General features: G+C 35.8%; 1 protein-coding gene across 5 annotated transcripts in view; it reads left to right on the forward strand.

The window, feature by feature from the left end:
* Positions 1-19,080, forward strand: part of LOC6031374 (nuclear receptor-binding protein homolog) — a 96,882-nt gene that overhangs the window by 76,177 nt on the left and 1,625 nt on the right. For 4 of the 5 annotated variants that reach the window (XM_038251945.1, XM_038251947.1, XM_038251948.1 and 1 more), the window contains 8 exons: positions 13,356-13,580; positions 13,659-13,789; positions 13,855-14,033; positions 14,104-14,394; positions 16,092-16,221; positions 16,299-16,485; positions 18,497-18,616; positions 18,674-18,887. In XM_038251945.1, the coding sequence (XP_038107873.1) occupies positions 13,356-13,580; positions 13,659-13,789; positions 13,855-14,033; positions 14,104-14,394; positions 16,092-16,221; positions 16,299-16,485; positions 18,497-18,616; positions 18,674-18,887 (1,477 nt within the window). The remainder of the gene's footprint in view (positions 1-13,355; positions 13,581-13,658; positions 13,790-13,854; positions 14,034-14,103; positions 14,395-16,091; positions 16,222-16,298; positions 16,486-18,496; positions 18,617-18,673; positions 18,888-19,080) is intronic. The other variant, XM_038251949.1, reaches the window with a different exon arrangement.

Consider the following 19,080-nt stretch of genomic DNA (forward strand, 5'->3'; position numbering starts at 1 on the left):
CAGTGGAGAGCTTGTCGAGTTGCTATTTTAGCAGGTGTAAGCTAGTCTTGCGTTGCGTTTATAGCGCACATTAAGCATAGCAAACCTCAACTTCCCATTTTTTTCATAGTTTTATCTTGTTCAGGTGGTCTCGATCTATTATTTTAGAAAAAAAAACTTGACTGCTTACGTTTCGCATTATCTAATAAGAGGAAATATACCTTTTCTAATCAAACACCTAACTCGTCATATGGAGAGTTTGATGCTCGATTTGAGCTCCAAAAATACAATTTAGCCTATAAACTTACCAGCAACAGCACTGCCTCGAGTATGCACGCAAATGTATGCCATTTACTGGCCAAAAAGATCAAATTTAATGCCTTTTTGATCATAATTTCTATTTTGCGAGACCATTTCTCATCACGCAAGATGAGAGTATAACTGCTTAACGAAGGGCTCCATCAATATCTTTTCACTTGCGCTAACGATTTCAAAGCGCTGAAGATATAAAATTGCTTCCAACTACCGGCAACATGTTCTTTTGAACATTAGTTAATCACTCACTTGAAAAATAATCCCGAAACATGTAAATAATTAGCAAGCGCCATCAAAAAAATAAACGCGCTAAGTCTTTTGACGTTTGACTTTTGACGACCCATTCCAATCGAAGGTTGAAGAAAACCGAGCGAGAAGCGAAGGCAAATAAAGAACAAAGGGTTACCAACAACACCACCAGCAGCGTCTGTTGGAGCGAGCCAGGTATGCCAGAACTTTCTCTATAAATCCTACCTTTCGTGAGTGTTTGCTTAAGAGGCAGTATTTGTAAATATTGCTCGGTTTGTTCTAGAGGTCGTATCGAGGTGCTCCGATTTGGATGAAACTTTCAGCGTTTGTTTGTCTATGCATGAGATGAACTCATGCCAAATATGAGCCCTCTACGACAAAGGGAAGTGGGGTAAAACGGGCTTTGAAGTTTGAGGTCAAAAAAACATAAAAATCTTAAAATTGCTCGCATTTCCGTAAAACTTTATCAATTCCAACTCTCTTAGATGCATTCGAAAGGTCTTTTGAAGCACTTCAAAATGTGCCATGGACATCCAGGATTGGAAAAGTCAAACCAATCCTGGATGTCCATGGCACGAAGTGCTTCAAAGACCTCGATGCATCTAAGGATTGAAATTGATGATTTTACGAAATGCAAGCAATTTTAAGATTTTTATTTTTGCCTCAAAGCCCGTTTTACCCTTTGTCGTAGAGGGCTCATATTTGGCATGAGTTCATCTCATGCATAGACAAACAAACGCTGAAAGTTTCATCCAAATCGGAGCACCTCGATACGACCTGTTACACATTGGTGAAAAACTCGCTCTTAAAGTTTTATCAAAATTGGCAGCACTAAGCGGACCCGAAAGAGCGCTGGAAGAAAAAAGAATTAAGCTGAAAACAAAAAAAATGGGCGTGGTCCAATGCATTCTCGTCTGATTGGAATACATTTGGGAAATATTTTTAAGTTTGCTTGTAAAAGGAATAGAATAAGTTTTCGTAAAAGCGAAAATAAACAGAAATATTTACAAAAGGTTGCTCAAATCGTTGGTGTACTTGGTTTTAGTAAATTTCAAGGAACATTCCAGATTATCCAGCATAATTCAAACACGACCGTTTATTAGGCTTAAAATGGGAATATTTCACCTGAGCAGTTCTCTACGAAATCGGTCTTTTTTCTTAAATTTTAATTTTTGTATTTTTTAATCCGACTGAAACTTTTTTGGTGCCTTCGGTATGCCCAAAGAAGCCATTTTGCATCATCAGTTTGTCCATATAATTTTCCATGCAAATTTGGCAGCTGGCCATACAAAAATGATGTATGAAAATTCAAAACTCTGTATCTTTTGAAGGATTTTTTTGATCGATTTGGTGTCTTGGGCAAATTTGTAGGTATGGATATTGACTACACTGAAAAAAAAATGATACACGGTAAAAAAAATTTGGTGATTTTTTAATTAACTTATTGTCACTAAAACTTGATTTGCAAAAAAACATTATTTTTTTTATATGTTTAAGAGGACATCAAATGCCAACTTTTCAGAAATTTCCAGGTTGTGCAAAAAATCTTTGACCGAGTTATGATTTTTTGAATCAATACTGATTTTTTCAAAAAATCGAAAAATTGGCCGCAAAAAATTTTCAACTTAATTTTTCGATGTAAAATCAAATTTGCAATCAAAAAGTACTTTAGTGAAATTTTGATGAAGTGCACCGTTTTCAAGTTAAATCCTTTTTTAGGTGACTTTTTTGAAAATAGTCGCAGTTTTTCATTTTTTTTTAAATTAGTGCACATGTTTGCCCACCTTTGAAAAAAAAGAAGCAAAAAGATTGTCAAGGTAGCAAAAACATCAATACAAGTTTACACAAAAAAAAAAGAAATTCTCTTAAATGTTTAAAAACATTGTAAGAATAAGCACCTTCATCCTAAGGTGCTTATTATAAGCACCGAAAAAAATGGGAGCAGGTGACAAATTAAGCACAGCACCCTTGATATTTTCCAAGACAGGGTGCTTAAGTTCGTTCCCTGAATGTAACTCAAATGTTCAGTTAAAATTTAAACAAATATTTTTTTTTCAATCTTGGGATTCGCATCAATGAATTCAGAGGAATAGTTAGCACTATGATTTTTAAATATATTCAATGATTCTTTTAAAATAGGTTGTTTTTTTTGTTTGATATTTATTCCATTTTGTCAAGGTAGATCCAAAGCAAATATATATTTTACAAATTTGTCAAATTATGCTAAATGATTAATACGACAAAAGTGTCACACATAAAATGCGGTAAACACCCGGCTTGCATAAACAAGCTGTCCATCTGGGAATGGCAACAATGTGCGGTTTCTCGGGGGGAGAGAGTCCTTGAATCCGCGAGATTGTCTGTCCAAATTGCTACACACAGTCCGAGTATTAGAAGCGCTGATTACGTCCACAGCACACATCCCACGGGACTCGCCAAGAAACGCAACGCGACAGATGACAGACGCCACCACCCACCGCCGCCGTTGTTGAGTGAGCAGAACCAAAACATGTTTGGCCCCGCAATATTTTTAGACACGTATGTCTTTCTTTGGCCGCACCACAGGATATCACCGTCGCGAACTGTCTTCCCCTTGGGGGACAAGTGTTGATCCGCATACAGTTTGCTGTGCGGCTGTGTGTGGTGGTCATTCATTAATTTGACTTAATTACCCCCATCAAAATGTTAGCTTGAATAGGGCGGGAAGTACGACAACGGTGGAACAAGTAGGGTAAAAGGTTGGATTTTTAAATTTTAAAAAAAATATTGGAGTCATTGCATCTGATATTTGAGGGGAATCATAAAAATGCTACAAAAATATAAATAAACTTGGTTGGATTTTTAAATTTTAAAAAAAATATTGGAGTCATTGCATCTGATATTTGAGGGGAATCATAAAAATGCTACAAAAATATAAATAAACTTAAAACTAGTTCAAATTAGTTCAGAATTGCACCAAGTTCACGGTTAAAGTCCAAACATAACCCGCTCACCCATCCTCAAAAAATGGCGAAAAATCTCTTTCATCGCGGTCATTTTTCTTGTTCTGCTGGTGCTGCTGGCGCCAATGATTGATGTCGATCACATTTGGACGAAGTGTCCGGGTGCGAGGGCGAGTGGTGGCACTAGAGTGAACTGTTTTTCATCGCCAGGTGGACGAAGCAACGCTGCGCTGCATTAATGCGGCAGAAAAAAAATCAATTTGGCCCGGGTTTCGGGGAGGATTTTCCCCCTTTTTTGCACCTTCTGGTTAACTTGAACTATTTTGTTCAAATTAGCTTCTTCTTTAATGAAAAAAAAAGTTATTTTCAATTTCACTTGGCTTTATTAAAATTTTCAACAACATAACATCAACAAAGCTTAAAACTGAAACAATTTAAATGTATGATAAAATATTATTTTTGCAATTCCGTTGTGAAACTAATTACTTTTCTTGTCATTCTCGCATGACGAAAAAGTCTACTTTTCTCTACTAAAAATAATACTTTTCGATACTCGGTAAACCTCGTTAGATAAATGTACGACTCGTGCTGAAAAAACATGTTTTTGCAACTTGTTGCATAAACTTATTTTTTTTTTTATTTTCCACGATTGACGATATAATTCTAAAAATTTAAGAAACTGAAATTTTAAATTCTAGTAATATGAGAATGTTTCTCAAATTGATTAAAAATGGTATAATTTTTTTATTAGTCTAAATTACACGACTTGCAGAAATATTGTTTTTTTTTATTGGGAAAAACTTTTAAAAATATTTGTACCATCCTAAGCAATAGTTGGACATATGAAGCAAGGAAACCTACAATTTAAGATTTCACTGATTCATTCGTTTACTTATTCATTGACTCATATACTCAATTAATCACTCACCTATTCATGTACTCACTTATTAAAATTTTAGTGAAATCGATTTTGCGATTTTTTTTATACAAAATGGCTATTTTGGGATTAAAATACTGTTAGATACTGATTGTTGATCGACAAACACAAAAACATCATTTTGTTCTCAAAAATCAACAAATCACTCAAAACGATAAAAATCACTTCATCTTCTTCGGACACTTTCACTGATTCACTCGCGGACTTATTAACTCAATCACTCACTGACTCAGGGTTGCCAGGTTGCCAGATAAATCTGGGAAGACCAGATTTTTTAAGTATCTGCCAGAATAAAGATTTGCAGTCAAAAATCAAAAAAATTGAAAACATCAGTTTTGCTGAAAATGTAAATACAACCTTTTTGAGGACGAAAATCAATTAAATCAATAAACTTTTGAATTAATTCAAATCCTTTGTCAATTTCTTAAATCTATTTGCCAGATTTTCTATTGGTACTTGGCCAGTTTTTTTTTTGCAATTTTGACCTGGAAATCCTTCACTGACTTATGTTCATGTTGGACGTTTTGACGACGGTCGTTTTGCCGAATGTGAAAAAAGACACAAAATGAAATGTGAAGATAAAGCAGTAGTTTAAAAAAATAAAAAAATATATTTGCGAGCAATTCCAGCTCAAATCAGGAATTTTTCTGGTACTTTTGTACCCGACCCTCTCCGATTTCAATGAAACTTTGTAGACATGTTATCCTAGGCCTATATTTTTGTGTATATGGAGCCAATTGTATTCGAAAATAACATTTGAGAAGGGCGTAAGGTATTTAAATATTTTTGTATTTTGTAATTTAAAAATTACTGTATCTCGAAGCCGTTGCGTCGTATCAAAAAGAGGTCAAAGACAAACTTGTAGGAAATTGGACGGGTTTTCTGAAAAAATACACTGAAACAAAAATACATGCCACATCTATGAGATTTTTTGATTTTTAAGTCTAAAACTTTAATTTAAAAGTGATGTCACGATTTTTTTTCGTTCCAAATTTTTGAGGAAATAGCCTAAAATATAACCAAAAGACTGACGAAAAATGCAGGATCCTATGTCTCTCCTAAAAAAATACAAAAATCATTTACTAAAACAGTTTTTTTGAAAAGTGGTCTAAACGTCAAAATTTTTGAAAACCGGTAGTGGAAATCGATTTTCCAGACAATTTTACATAAAAGTCTCCATATTGACCATTGTCCTATGTCCAATCCTTGGGAAGATACAGCGGTTTTAAAAATAACAATGTTGAAAAAACGGGTTTTTGGTGGTTTTTGGAAATTTCTATATGACAGACTTGGTTTTTCAGTCTCGTAAATATTTTTACCGGAAAGCTCGTCCAATTTTGCATAAGTTTGCCTTTGACAGCATTTCAATTGGATGTAAGGGCTTCCAGATATAAGCTTAATTACATTGCTTATAACTGAAAATAGAATATTTTTTTCAGTGTGGTAGAAACCAGGATAGTAAATTTGATTAAGTAATTATAAAAAACGACATAAATCAAAAAGCTGTCAAAGACAAACTTATGGGAAATTGGACGAGCTTTCCGGTAAAAATATTTACGAGACTGAAAAACCAAGTCTGTCATATAGAAATTGCCAAAAACCACAAAAAAAAACGTTTTTTCAACATTTTAATTTTTAAAACCGCTGTATCTTCCCAAGGATTGGACTTAGGACAATGGTCAATATGGAGACTTTTATGTAAAATTGTCTGGAGAATCGATTCCCACTACCGGTTTTCAAAAATTTTGACGTTTAGACCAATTTTCAAAAAAAACAGTTTTAGTAAATGATTTTTGTATTTTTTTAAGGGGAGACATACCATCCTGCATTTTTCGTCAGTCTTTTGATTATATTTTAGGCTATTTTCTCAAAAATTTGGAACGAAAAAAAATCGTGACATCACCTTTAAATTAAAGTTTTAGACTTCAAAATCAAAAAAACTCATAGATGTGGCGTGTATTTTTGTTTCAGTGTATTTTTTTCAGAAAGCCCGTCCAATTTCCTACAAGTTTGTTTTTGACCACTTTTTGATACGACGCAACGGCTTCGAGATACAGCAATATTTAAATTACAAAATACAAAAATATTTATATACTTTACGCCCTTCTCAAATGTTATTTTCGAGTAATATTGGCTCCATATACACAAAAATGGCTTATATAGGCCTAGGATAACATGTCTACAAAGTTTCATTGAAATCGGAGAGGGTCGGGTACATAAGTACCAGAAAAAATCCTGATTTGAGCTGGAATTGCTCTTGCGAGTTTATTTTTTATTTTTTATTTTTTTGAGAATTTAAATTTTTTTTTTTATTTCTGAGAGTTTTTTGCACAGTTCTTTGAAAATAAATTGGTTTTCCAACTAAAAAAAATCTGTAGTTTTTGCATGCTTTCAAACATGACCAGCTCTTTGGACAATTTAAAAAAATGATTTTATTTATATATAATATATTCTAAAAAAATATTTCTGTAGTTTCCAAACATAACTAGTTCTTTAGACTATGTTGAAGATAATTTTATTCATCTCTGGAAGTTTTGCATTCTTTTCAACATGACTGGTTCTTTGAAAATCTATTGGTTTCTCAACAAAAATAAATATTTCTGTAGTGTTTGCAGTTTTTCAAACATTACCAGTTCTTTGAACAATTTGAAGATTTATGATTTGTTTTAGTTTTTGTATTATTTTCAATATAAGCAGTTCATTTCAAACATGATCAAATTAATTGGTATTGAAAAATATATATTTTTATTAGTGATATATTCTTTTAAACATGAACAACGGTTAAAAAAAATCAATGAGTCTTGCATTTTTTAACACGCCCAATGCTTTGAAAACAAAATGGTTTGTGAAAACTAATTTATGTAGTTTTTGTGCATTCTTTTGAACTAATGCAGTTCTTTGTTTTTCAAAAACTAAGTTGTAAAGGAGTTCGCTTCTAAACATGAAAAGTTCTATGAATAATTTAAAGAAAAGATTTATTTATGAACTTTTTACATTATTTTTTTACATGAGCAGTTCCTTAAAAAAAGTTTGAAATGACTTTCGGTGAAATTCCCATTTGGTGAAACAACTTTCGCTGTAATGCACCAGATTCCAAATAAACACCTCATTGCACAAGCATTAAGTAACGACTTTATCCTTTCTGGATCCGATCCAAATCCTTTCGATTTTGCCTCCCTGATTTGAACCTTTTTTTTTTCACTCATCCCGAACGGTTGTCCTGCAACCTTGCGCGGCTGACATAACGTTCGGTTACGTGTCACCCCGGCAGTTTTTCGGCAAAATGAAACAAAAAAAAACTGGGACAAAAACATGCAGCTCTATCTTTCCTTGAACCTTTGGCCTCAGAAGTTGAGAACTTTTGATATTACTTCCAACATTAGTGGTTGGCTGATTTTTTTCTTGGCCTGACTTTGTGAGTGTGGTCCGGTCATCACCAGAGCAATAAATCACTGTTTTTGCCGCACCGCCAGACTGTAAAGAGTTTGACTGGTGAAACTGTGTCAAGCCTTTCTAAGCTGGTGCTCTGTTCGTTATGTTCTGTTACACTTTAATTAAGGTTTTTGCAATTTATTACTGTGATGGAAGAAAAATATTTTTAAAAAATGTTCCGTTACCTTGAATTGAACCAGAGCCCTTTGATTACCAATCTTGCACTTTACCTCTGCGCCATAACGGTTAGTAACATCAGGGTAGCAAAAAGCACATATGTACAACACACAGCCTGCTTTTCTTTGCGCAGTTTTGGACGAATATTGGCAAGAAGTGCAAGACAAAGTGCAACTGATGGAACATGACATTACTTGTCCCACTTCTCCCTTTTGGGTGTACCAAAGTGGGGCCAGTCACCTCACTACCAACCGGCGGCGATGATACCGCGAATTTTGGGTGCGTTAATGAACGTGAGCGTGTGTATCAGAAGAACATGACACCTAATTAAAAATTTTGCATGCATCGCCAGTGCCCAAAATTTTCCGCTGACATAACACTGTCGTCAACGCGTATGAGCTGTGGCATCGAAAACTTTCCCAATTCTGAAGAGTTGTTTGTTTGTTGGTTTGTTTGTCTGGGTTGCCCTTCTCCATCCTTGAATTCCAATCGTAAAAGAAAGTAAGCAATAGAATACACTCTCGGAGTGGCGCATATTCGGAGTCCTGTGTGTACCTCCTAATTTTGCTACGAACTTATTTAAGGCAAAACATGTTGTCTTGATACGTTGCGCCAAGAAAAAGGGAGGCATCAGACAAAATACAGGATAAAAAAAAACGAGCTTCTTCAAGGCAACTACGTGATGTTGGGAAATCTTATGGGCCTTCTGCACATCTCGTTTTCGCTGGAGAAATTTGTGGAGAAGGGTTTATTCGCAATGCTCTCAAAGGATTTGAAGAAATGTTTGCTGCTGGTTGAGGGATTTTTATTCAAATATAAGGCTTGAATAAAAACTTAGTATACAACTTTTTTTCAATTCTTGTACTTACTTAGACATATTTTCACGGAAATCGAAAAGGGCCTGGGGCAACTTTTTCTTGTTTAAAAATGCATCTGGAACAAATTTGCTTTTGTAAGAAGTGCTCCCAGTAACATCGCAAAGTTTAAAAATAGCTCCAAAATATTTTTTTGAAAAACAATGTTGGGATATTAAAAAAGGGCTGATTTTGGTATGTATGAACTTATAACGTTCAACATTCTAATCTATTCAAATTCTTTTGAATGAAGGGTAAAAAAATGACGATCTGACAACCCTGCCTGATGTATTAAAAAATTCTACTATCCTTAAATCGTGATACCGTAAATATCTATGAAAATGATTCCTTGTATTACATTTCGAGCCAAACATTTCATTAGGGCACAAAACCAAAAACCGCGATTCGAGAAAATCGCTTGCAAAAAGTGGACAACTTGTTTCAATTCCTATTTGAAAAAGAAGCTTGACTGATGGTATTTTTACTGGTGATACGATAAAACACATCATTATCCTCAACTCTGCTTAAATGCTTCCTATTTTTTGTTAATTTTCGCAATAAAACTCATAATTTAAAAAAAATCGTTATTGGGCCCTTTTCACTTTCCAACTGTTGTTTATAATGGGCCCTTTCTAAATGCAATTTCGAAGAGAGCTGAAAGGGCACTAAAGCGCTATCACCGGATTGTAGTTTTGAATGATGTTTACGGGCCCTTTTGTTTAATTAAAAATTATGAGGAAATCAGTAGAAAATTTGATTATTTTTGAAGTTTTGTGATTGAATAGTGTAGATAAGGTATGTGAAACATAAAAATTCTTCAAAAGTGTACTGAACAGCAGCCGCGGGACCGTATTAAATATTGTTTTTTGACAAAGTTTTTCTCTGCAGAAATCTTTGGTGAAAAGTAAACCAAATTTTTTTTGAAGGGAATTAGTGTTAACCCTCTCACGCCCATGGTTACTCCAGAGCACCAAAACTTTGAACTCAAATATCTCGGAACTGACACAACTTTTCATGGTGCTTTAAGTTGCAGGTGTTCATGTAGAATGTATACTAACATCTTCCCAAATTTCATCAAATTTGGTTAAGCACAAGCAAAGTTACAGTGTGAAATGTAAACAAAAATGGGCCAATTTTAGGGAAATAAATAAGACCTGTTTTCGAAAGCCCGTAAAAAATACCAAGCACAAAATTTTATGAAACAAAAAATGTTTTGCTATCATTTGAACCTTGGACTAGTACCCCTGTGAATAACATTGTGAGTTTGACCGGTTTTAAGTGTTTTTCAACCTTTTTCATTTGGTGCACCAGAGCACCACCTAGGCATATGAGCAACTAAATATTCAGGAGCACTTTTTTCTAAATTACAGAAAAAGCTTATTTTTATCAAAACAAAAGTTTATAAACGTTTTGACTATTCATAAACAAGACAAAACATTGTTATTAGACCGATAATTTTATTATTTTCCTCATTTTTCATGAAAATGGTTGTTTGTGTGTTTTGAATGAGCCAATCAAAGAAACCTGAAAATGCAGAGATTTTAGAATTTGTAGTTAATACTTCAGAAATATGGTCTTACAGCAAAGAATAAGTAGTTTTAAACACATTTCGAAGCGTTTTCAAACAAATGAACCAATAGATTTGAAGAAAATTAGATTTTGTAGTTTAAAAAAAAGTTGCTCATCTTCCTGATGGTGCTCTGGTGCACCACTTCAAATTCTACTTTTTTGCCCCAATTCGATGTTTGTGGGTCAAAGTAAAGTATTTCCTGCATTATTGTACCAAAATTAAGCCATTTACTATTTTTACGATAAGCAAACAGCTCTGGGCGTTAGAGGGTTAAGAATGTATGAAAAGTTTATTTTATAACACACAAAGTTCCTCAAGTACGAAAACCTAACGAAAAATAAAAGGGCACATTTGAACTTTTTTTTGGTTTGCAGTGAACATGGTTATGTGCCCTTTTGTGTTTTTGATTTTTTCAATAGGAAATTGTTTGTTATCAATCTGATTCTTGGAGAGCATTTAGGGAGTGTACTAATGAATGGAATAGTGGAATAATCCCGAATGTTTACGTTTTGGTTTTGTGCCCTAATGAAATGTTTGGCTCGATTTCTTTCCTATTTGGTAAAATATTTAGAGGCATTTTCAATCAAACATATAGTTTGATGATCTGGCAACACTGGCATGAGTTTTCGTGACTTCTGTCTGTGAGTTAACAGAACTTTTCAAGACCGATTATAAATTTGGGAGAAAATTATTGCATTTTTGTTCAACGTAGAAAATGAAATGGCTGCTATAGAGGAGAAAAGCAATTCGCGACAAAATTTTGAGGCTTGACAAGTATGATTTTCATAAAGTATTCCCCTCCTTTTCACTCTCACAGAAAACTGAGGACAGTCTACACCCAAAACTGGCAGCGCTAGTCCGAGAGAATGATGGTCTCGAGTCGAGAGAATAGTGGTACCATTCACGGACGCAGAGAACACAGCTCGAGATGGGCGATAGAACTATTCTCTCGAGGTTCATTTGCAAAAAAAGTTCATCCGTCAAACAAAACCAAAAGTGTCGATAACGGGAATCGAACCAGAGACCTTTGACAAACCAATCCAATGACTTAGCTGCCTCGGCCACAGCTTGGTGACCATGGAGAAGTCAGTCGATGTATGACACTTGTTGGAGATTTATTGATTCAACTAACGAATGAACTCATTTGTTATGATGGTGTGAGTTGGTACCATTATTCTATCGATTTTGGCACTGAGCCCTCAATAAATTTTGAGAGAACGATTATCTCGATTCTGAATTTTGGATGTAGCTGTCAATCAGTTAAAGACACCCACAAAATGAACTTTGAGTGATTTGAGTTCATTTCTGACGTCACGATTTTCTCCTCTATAATGAACTCAAATCACTCAAAGTTCATTTTGTGAGTGACTTTAACATTTTGGCCTAGTTTGACAGCTACCTCGTTCCCAGGTTTTCTGTGGGAGAGAAAAGGAGGCGAATACTTTATGAAAATCATACCTGTCAAAATTCTTAGCCTCAAAATTTTGTCGCGAGTTGCTTTTCTCCTCTATTGCTAGACCGTTCCAATGAGTTGTTATAGTAAATGATTTGGCAACACTGCTATTGAGCGTCTTTGATGAAAGACACCATGATAGTCTCTGTCCTGTTACAAATGAGATAGGGGAAAAATGTCAAATCAAATTATTCGCCTTGGCGTTCTCGATTCTAGATTCTTACTCGAAACTAGGTTCCGAAGGTTTGATTGTTGAGGTAATTGCAAACCTCTTTTTACACCAAAGCTTCCATCCACCCCGGGATTCGAACTGACAACCTTTGGATTGTTAATCCAACTGCCTACCAGCGACTCCCCCGAGGCAGGACAATGTGCTATATTCTAATTATTTTTATATTCTTTTTATGACAATCCTCATAAAATCGGTGTCATTTTGTTAGACCAACATTTCTTGTGTATTATGTTGATGTTACAAGTTAAAATTTGAATTGTTTGTCTTTGGTATATTTTTAGTTTTATTTGATTTCCTTTTTTGTTTTGTTTAAAAAAATATTTTTGTATTTATTTGTATTCAAAATTTCCAAGCGTTTGTTTTTTCTTAAATAACAAAACAGGAACTAAATTGATGAAATTGTTGGAAAATTGTCATCTAATCTATCCTAACACAGACGGAGCTAGTCTAATGAAAGCATGCTGGAATATTTTAAGGTTTGATTAGGCCCCAAGCATTTTTCTGGTCAATAATTGTAGGTGCAGCCGAAAATGCAGTACAAAAATGTAAGCGGCCAGCCCTACTGTGTTGCGTTTACCGCAGAGAGGATTCGGCGAACGGATCACATTTTACAAAATCTGCAGTGGTGAAATAATGCGTGGACATACCGTAGTAAACGCTTTCCAAAGAACTTAAATAAGAAAAAAAATTCTCCACAAATCAGAACTCCTTTGCATTTTTTTTAAAAATAAGTCACTTTTATTATTCCTTCAACATGATGTGATGCCTTTTCCTCAAAACTGGAGAAAAACCCCTTAAATTCAAATTTTAACATTTCCCAAAGGCACACCTCTCGTGCCCGATGTAACACAAATCCACCCAAGCGAAAGGGGTCGCGTCAGCAACTCAAAGAAGACGATATAGGCACCGACAGCGGAGCCACCAAGGACTATCCTCCGACAAAAAAAAACTGCCAGAAAACGCAATCATTCGAACTGACTTGATTTATACTGCATTGAGGCAGCCTACGGGCAAATTGCTTTTGGGATGTCTTTTTCGTCAGCCGCGGTGCCAAAGCAGCAGCAGCCACCCAAAAATGTTCAAAGGCTTGTCCGTCTGGTTGCCTACCCTGCAGGCGGCGCCGCCACATATTTTTGAAGCTTAATTTTTCCCTCTGTGTGTTCGTCAGGGAAACTAATGTCGATTTTTATTTGTTTCTTTTTTTCTGTCTTGCAGGTCGAACAGCGCGATGTCCCTGGCATCGACTGTGCACATCTGGCGATGGACACCGAGGAAGGTGTCGAGGTTGTCTGGAACGAAGTACAGTTTTCCGAGAGGAAGAACTTCAAATCTCAAGAAGAAAAAATACAACTAGTATTCGAAAACCTTACACAGTTAGAGCATCCAAATATAGTCAAATTTCATCGTTATTGGACGGATACGCATAACGATAAGCCTAGGGTGAGTGCGCACTTTATGGGTTGTCTCGTAATTCATCACACAGTTTTTTTTTTACTAACGATTTGACCTTTTCCGCAGGTAATATTTATAACGGAATATATGTCCTCTGGCTCCCTGAAGCAGTTTCTTAAGCGTACCAAGAAAAACGTTAAGAAGCTACCACTGCAAGCATGGAAGCGGTGGTGTACTCAAATTTTATCAGCACTTAGGTGAGTTATTTCTAATTTCTGTGACTGTAACAATTCTAAAAAAAAGTGTTCTTTACTTTTTCCAGTTATTTGCATTCCTGTTCGCCGCCAGTAATTCACGGCAACTTAACCTGTGATACAATATTTATTCAACATAATGGTCTAGTTAAAATTGGTAGTGTAGCTCCAGATGCCATTCATCATCATGTAAAAACATGTAGGGATAATATGAAAAATATGCATTTTTTAGCACCAGAGTATGGAAGTGAGTATTTCAAATCGTGCTGATTGTCTAAAATCTTTACTAAACTTCCCCCAAAACTTCTTCAAAACAGCCGCCGCATCGACGACCGCCATCGACATCTACTCGTTTGGCATCTGTGCGCTGGAGATGGCCGCGCTCGAGATCCAGGGCAACGGCGATTCGGGTACGCTAGTCACGGAGGAGCAAATCAAACGCACTGTCGAGAGTCTTGAGGATGCCCAGCAGAAGGACTTCATCATCAAGTGCCTCAGTCATGACCCTGCCAAAAGGCCTACCGCCCGCGAGCTGCTGTTTCACCCGCTGCTGTTCGAGGTGCACCCGCTGAAGCTGCTCGCCGCGCACTGTCTGGTGAACACGTCGTGTGAGTATCAACGGAAGAGAGAGTGATGAAGCAGGGGAGAATTTCGGAGGGGAAAGACGCTTGGATCGAACTTTTTTTTTTGCCTCTGGGGGCATCGTTGACGAATTTTCACAGTTCAAATTACAAAAGAAATAGAACAAATCTTGAATTTGAATAATTAAAAAAAAAAAACATAAGGAAATTTCATTCTCAGCGATGGAAGATTCTTCAGTGAAAATGTTCCATTGAAAATTTCACGAGGGAAAAAAAGGCCAAACATTCAATATTACGCCCTTTTGAAATGTTAGTCTTGATTTAAATTTTTTGAAAATATTGTTTTCGAAAAGATCGGAAAATTTCACGAATGTTTCATAGGGGTAATTCTCTACCAACTCACACGAAATCGGGAAAAGTTGCCCCGACCCCTCTTCGATTTGCGTGAAACTTTGTCCTAAGGGGTAACTTTTGTCCCTGATCACGAATCCGTTTTTTGATATCTCATGACGGAGGGGCGGTACGACCCCTTCCATTTTTGAACATGCGAAAAAGAGGTGTTTTTCAATAATTTGCAGCCTGAAACGGTGATGAGATAGAAATTTGGTGTCAAAGGGACTTTTATGTAAAATTAGACGCCCGATTTGATGGCTTACTCAGAATTCCGAATAAACGTATTTTTCATCGAAAAAAACACTAAAAAAGTTTTAAAAATTCTCCCATTTTCCGTTACCTGACTGTAAAAAATTTTGGAACGAAACTGATTTTATTTCGGTGGTGTTGGAAGTGGCTAAATCCCCAATTCATTTTATGATCGACCGGTGTGGGAAGGGTTACTAAACTGAAATATAAAAAAATAGCCACTCAGTTATGAATTCACTGATGGAGATGCTCTTAGCGAAAGTTTTAGTTGATTGTTCACTCTTTGAAGTCGATCACACAAATTGATTGTGCAAATTATATTTGTATTCTTTTTTGTACGATTTGGATTCAAGTTTTAAAGGCATTATTTACACAGTAACCATGTAGTTGTGACCTTTTTAAAAAATCTGTTATTTTAGTTAAGATTTTTTTTTCTTTTCTATATGAAGAGCAGATTAGTAATGTCTGTTGGTTATCCATATGGCATTTCCACCCTTTGGTTAATACTTCCATTAGTTGATGCTCTAAGCATACAATTTCCTAGTTTCGCAGCTGTTTCGCCCTTCCTCAGACAGGAAAGTCTGCTGTAAAATGCTAAACCAGATTATTATCTGCTATCTGTGCAATATGAAAAACTTTGCACATTTATAACTATGTTGTACGGAAGCTCGTTACTAAGGATTTCCAACGCTCGTAATATGTACTACTTCGTTAGAGACCACCGCACCAAGGTAAAAAAGCATTCCACTCAACTCGTCAACATAGCCGTAGCATACCTGTAGGGGAGAGGAAGCACACGTTCCAAGCAGAATAATAATATTTTCCCTTCATCAATATTAATCTCAAGCTGACTTTTTTTTTTCTTTTTCTTGTTTTTTGCCTCCCTCTTTTCTCCTCACTCTCGGTCTCACTGTGTTATTGTTGATTCAAAATCTAATCACGCTGAACGATTGACCGATGATGATTGGGGATTGCGACTTCAACGACGACAACAACGATCCTGTGCACCCTTCCCACATACTCCACCTGCTGCCGTCGTCCATTCGCCATCGGGGCGTCCTGCGGTACGGAACCCAAAACAGCCAACTACGACGAGATGCTGCAAAAGCTAAACAAACCGGACATGGTGTACGCCGAGGTGCGGCAAACCGAGTTCCACCTGGGCGATGTGACCGGCACGGAAAAGCTGGAAAAGTTCGTAGAGGATGTAAAGTAAGTGAACGGAAAAAAAAACTTCCAACCAAACAGTAGTAAAAGTTTATTTTCTTTCTCCTCCCCCCCTTTTTCAGATATGGCATTTATCCACTGACTGCCTTTTCGGCACAAAAACCACCCGCTTCCCGACCACGAGCAATATCGCCCGAGACTGCAGAATCGGTGAAATCCGCCACGCCAGAGCCGTTAGATATTGAAACTAGGAGAGTTGTGAATATGATATGTAGTGTTAAGCCGCGAGAAGAAAATTGTGAATTATTTGTGAGTATTACCCTTCATATTTTTATTTGTCTATTTTTTTCAAACCGACGCACAGTGGGCGAAATGGAACCCAAAATCGGACTTAATTGAATGCAGCTGGTTCCCTGGTATGAAACATAGTGTTTCTTATTAAAAAATTCGGGAAATCGATTGATGATGGTTTCATCCACCGCACGAAACGGCAAAGGGTCCATTTTGCCCCAATTCCCCATTTTGTTACATTTTTTCTTGAAAATTGGTCTGTATTTAGAGCGGTAGTTTAACACATTTATGTTAATAAAAATAAAAATTATGTAAAAGGCAGTTTATTCTGGTATTTGGGTAAATTGGCTACAAACTGATTCTTCAATCGTTCTATTTAGTTTTATTTCTATATCAACATAAATGTGTCAAACAATCGAGTGCAAATCATCATTCTTATGTAAAATTGTCTGATCTTTACGATAAAAATATTTTCAGATTTTTAGAATCTGACCTAACATTTGAAAATGGCCAAACATGCCTTTATAGCAGAATTGGGGTTAAATGGACCCTAGATGATTTTTGCGGTGCAAGTGGTTATTTGTACTGGATCCTGGGACATTTTCACATAAGTTAAGTGCATTTTGGATGGCCGCACGAAGCCTCCGCTCTTAATACAGACCAATTTTCAAGAAAAAATGTAAAAAAATGGGGAATTGGGGCAAAATGAACCCTTTGCCGTCTCGTGCGGTGGATGAAACCATCATCAAACGATTCCTCGGATTTTTTTACATAAGAAACACTATTTTTCATACCAGGGAACCAGCCGCGTTCAAGTAAGTCCGATTTTGGGTTCCATTTCGCCCACTGTGCGACGTTGATTGTTTAGGAATTGTGTAATGTTGATTTGAAAAAAAAAAATAAAGAAAAATTTAAATTTTATTAAAGTGGCAAAATTTCTACATATGATATGAACATGATTGGAAAAATCATTATTTATCAGTACAGTTGGTTTAAAATTGTTGCCCCCTGATTTTCGGGTCGTTTTTGATATAAGGGGACCAAAAACAATGAAATATATTTTGAAATTTTATAAGCTTAAATTTATTGTTTTGAAAGTTGTTTATGCTTATTGCAAAAAGATCATTTTTTATAACGAGGCGTATATTTATCCATGAAAAACTCAAGTATTTAGAGTGGCCTCTCAAGTCGGGGAAAAAGTCGGGAATTCGCCAAAATCTGCAAAACAATTTGGAAAAGTTGTGAGTTTGTAGTGATTTTTTGTCAAAGAGTTGTAAAAATTATTTAGAATTTTTGAACTATTTCGTAACATTTTGTACAAATTTCGGTACTCAATTGGTTTTGAGCATCTAACTTAATTTATGGTTTATTTCTTACGAGAATGAGAATTTTCGCTAATGCATTTAAAAAGTCGAAGAACCTTCTGGGGGGTGAGATTGGAGCTGACTCAAGCTCACCCCCAGATATTTGGAAATTCTGAATTGCCTTGCGAATCTCAAAACGCCCAACAATTATCATTTAAATGTTTGACAAAGTTTATAAAAAAAATCAAAATTTTGAAACATGAATTAAGAAATTTAGACAATTGAGACAATTTGCAATTTTAACATTACCTATATTGAGAAATAAAAAAATATAATTTTAGAATTTAAGAATTTAAGAATTTAAGAATTTAAGAATTTAAGAATTTAAGAATTTAAGAATTTAAGAATTTAAGAATTTAAGAATTTAAGAATTTAAGAATTTAAGAATTTAAGAATTTAAGAATTTAAGAATTTAAGAATTTAAGAATTTAAGAATTTAAGAATTTAAGAATTTAAGAATTTAAGAATTTAAGAATTTAAGAATTTAAGAATTTAAGAATTTAAGAATTTAAGAATTTAAGAATTTAAGAATTTAAGAATTTAAGAATTTAAGAATTTAAGAATTTGAGAATTTAACAATTTAACAATTTAAAACATCAATTTCTAACATGATTTATAAAAAAATATCACTGTGCTGAATTAACTTTTTACCCTCTTTCCACCAGATGACAATATTATTAAGGATGGAGGATAAGATGAACCGACAGTTAACATGTCCCATCTCGCCGGACGATTCAGCCGTCGCGCTTTCGCATGAACTAGTACACTTAGGATTTATTCATGAAGTAAGTATGATTTTTGCATGAGTGCTAGGAAACAATCTAAAATTTGCTTTTTCTTAGACGGATCGTGAAAAACTAGCCACAATGATAGAGGAAACGCTTAGGAACAAACAGCAGCAATTGCTGGGCGCGGCGGCAAAGATGCAATCGGCGGCGGCCCAGGCCGGCGAGCGGCTCGTGGCCACCGACGGCGGCGGCAGCAGTGGATCCGGTGGGTCATCGGACACGGTGGCGGCTAACCATCTCCACCATCATGTTCCTGTTAATTCGGCCAGTTAGTAGTTTGCTCTTCCACCAAAAAAACACACACACATTCACTCCACTGTCTTTAGTGTCCCTTCTTGTCTGACTGTCTGTCTGTGTCCGTTTTATTGTTGTCCGTTCGGTTGTCTCGATTGTTCTGTAGAATGTAGCAAAAGTTGTCGTGAAATGCACCGCCTTCCCCTCCCCATCACCTAGCTCTTCCT

The sequence above is a fragment of the Culex quinquefasciatus genome, chromosome 2, assembly GCF_015732765.1.
Source record: "Culex quinquefasciatus strain JHB chromosome 2, VPISU_Cqui_1.0_pri_paternal, whole genome shotgun sequence".
In the NCBI taxonomy this organism is placed as follows: Eukaryota; Metazoa; Arthropoda; class Insecta; order Diptera; family Culicidae; genus Culex; species Culex quinquefasciatus.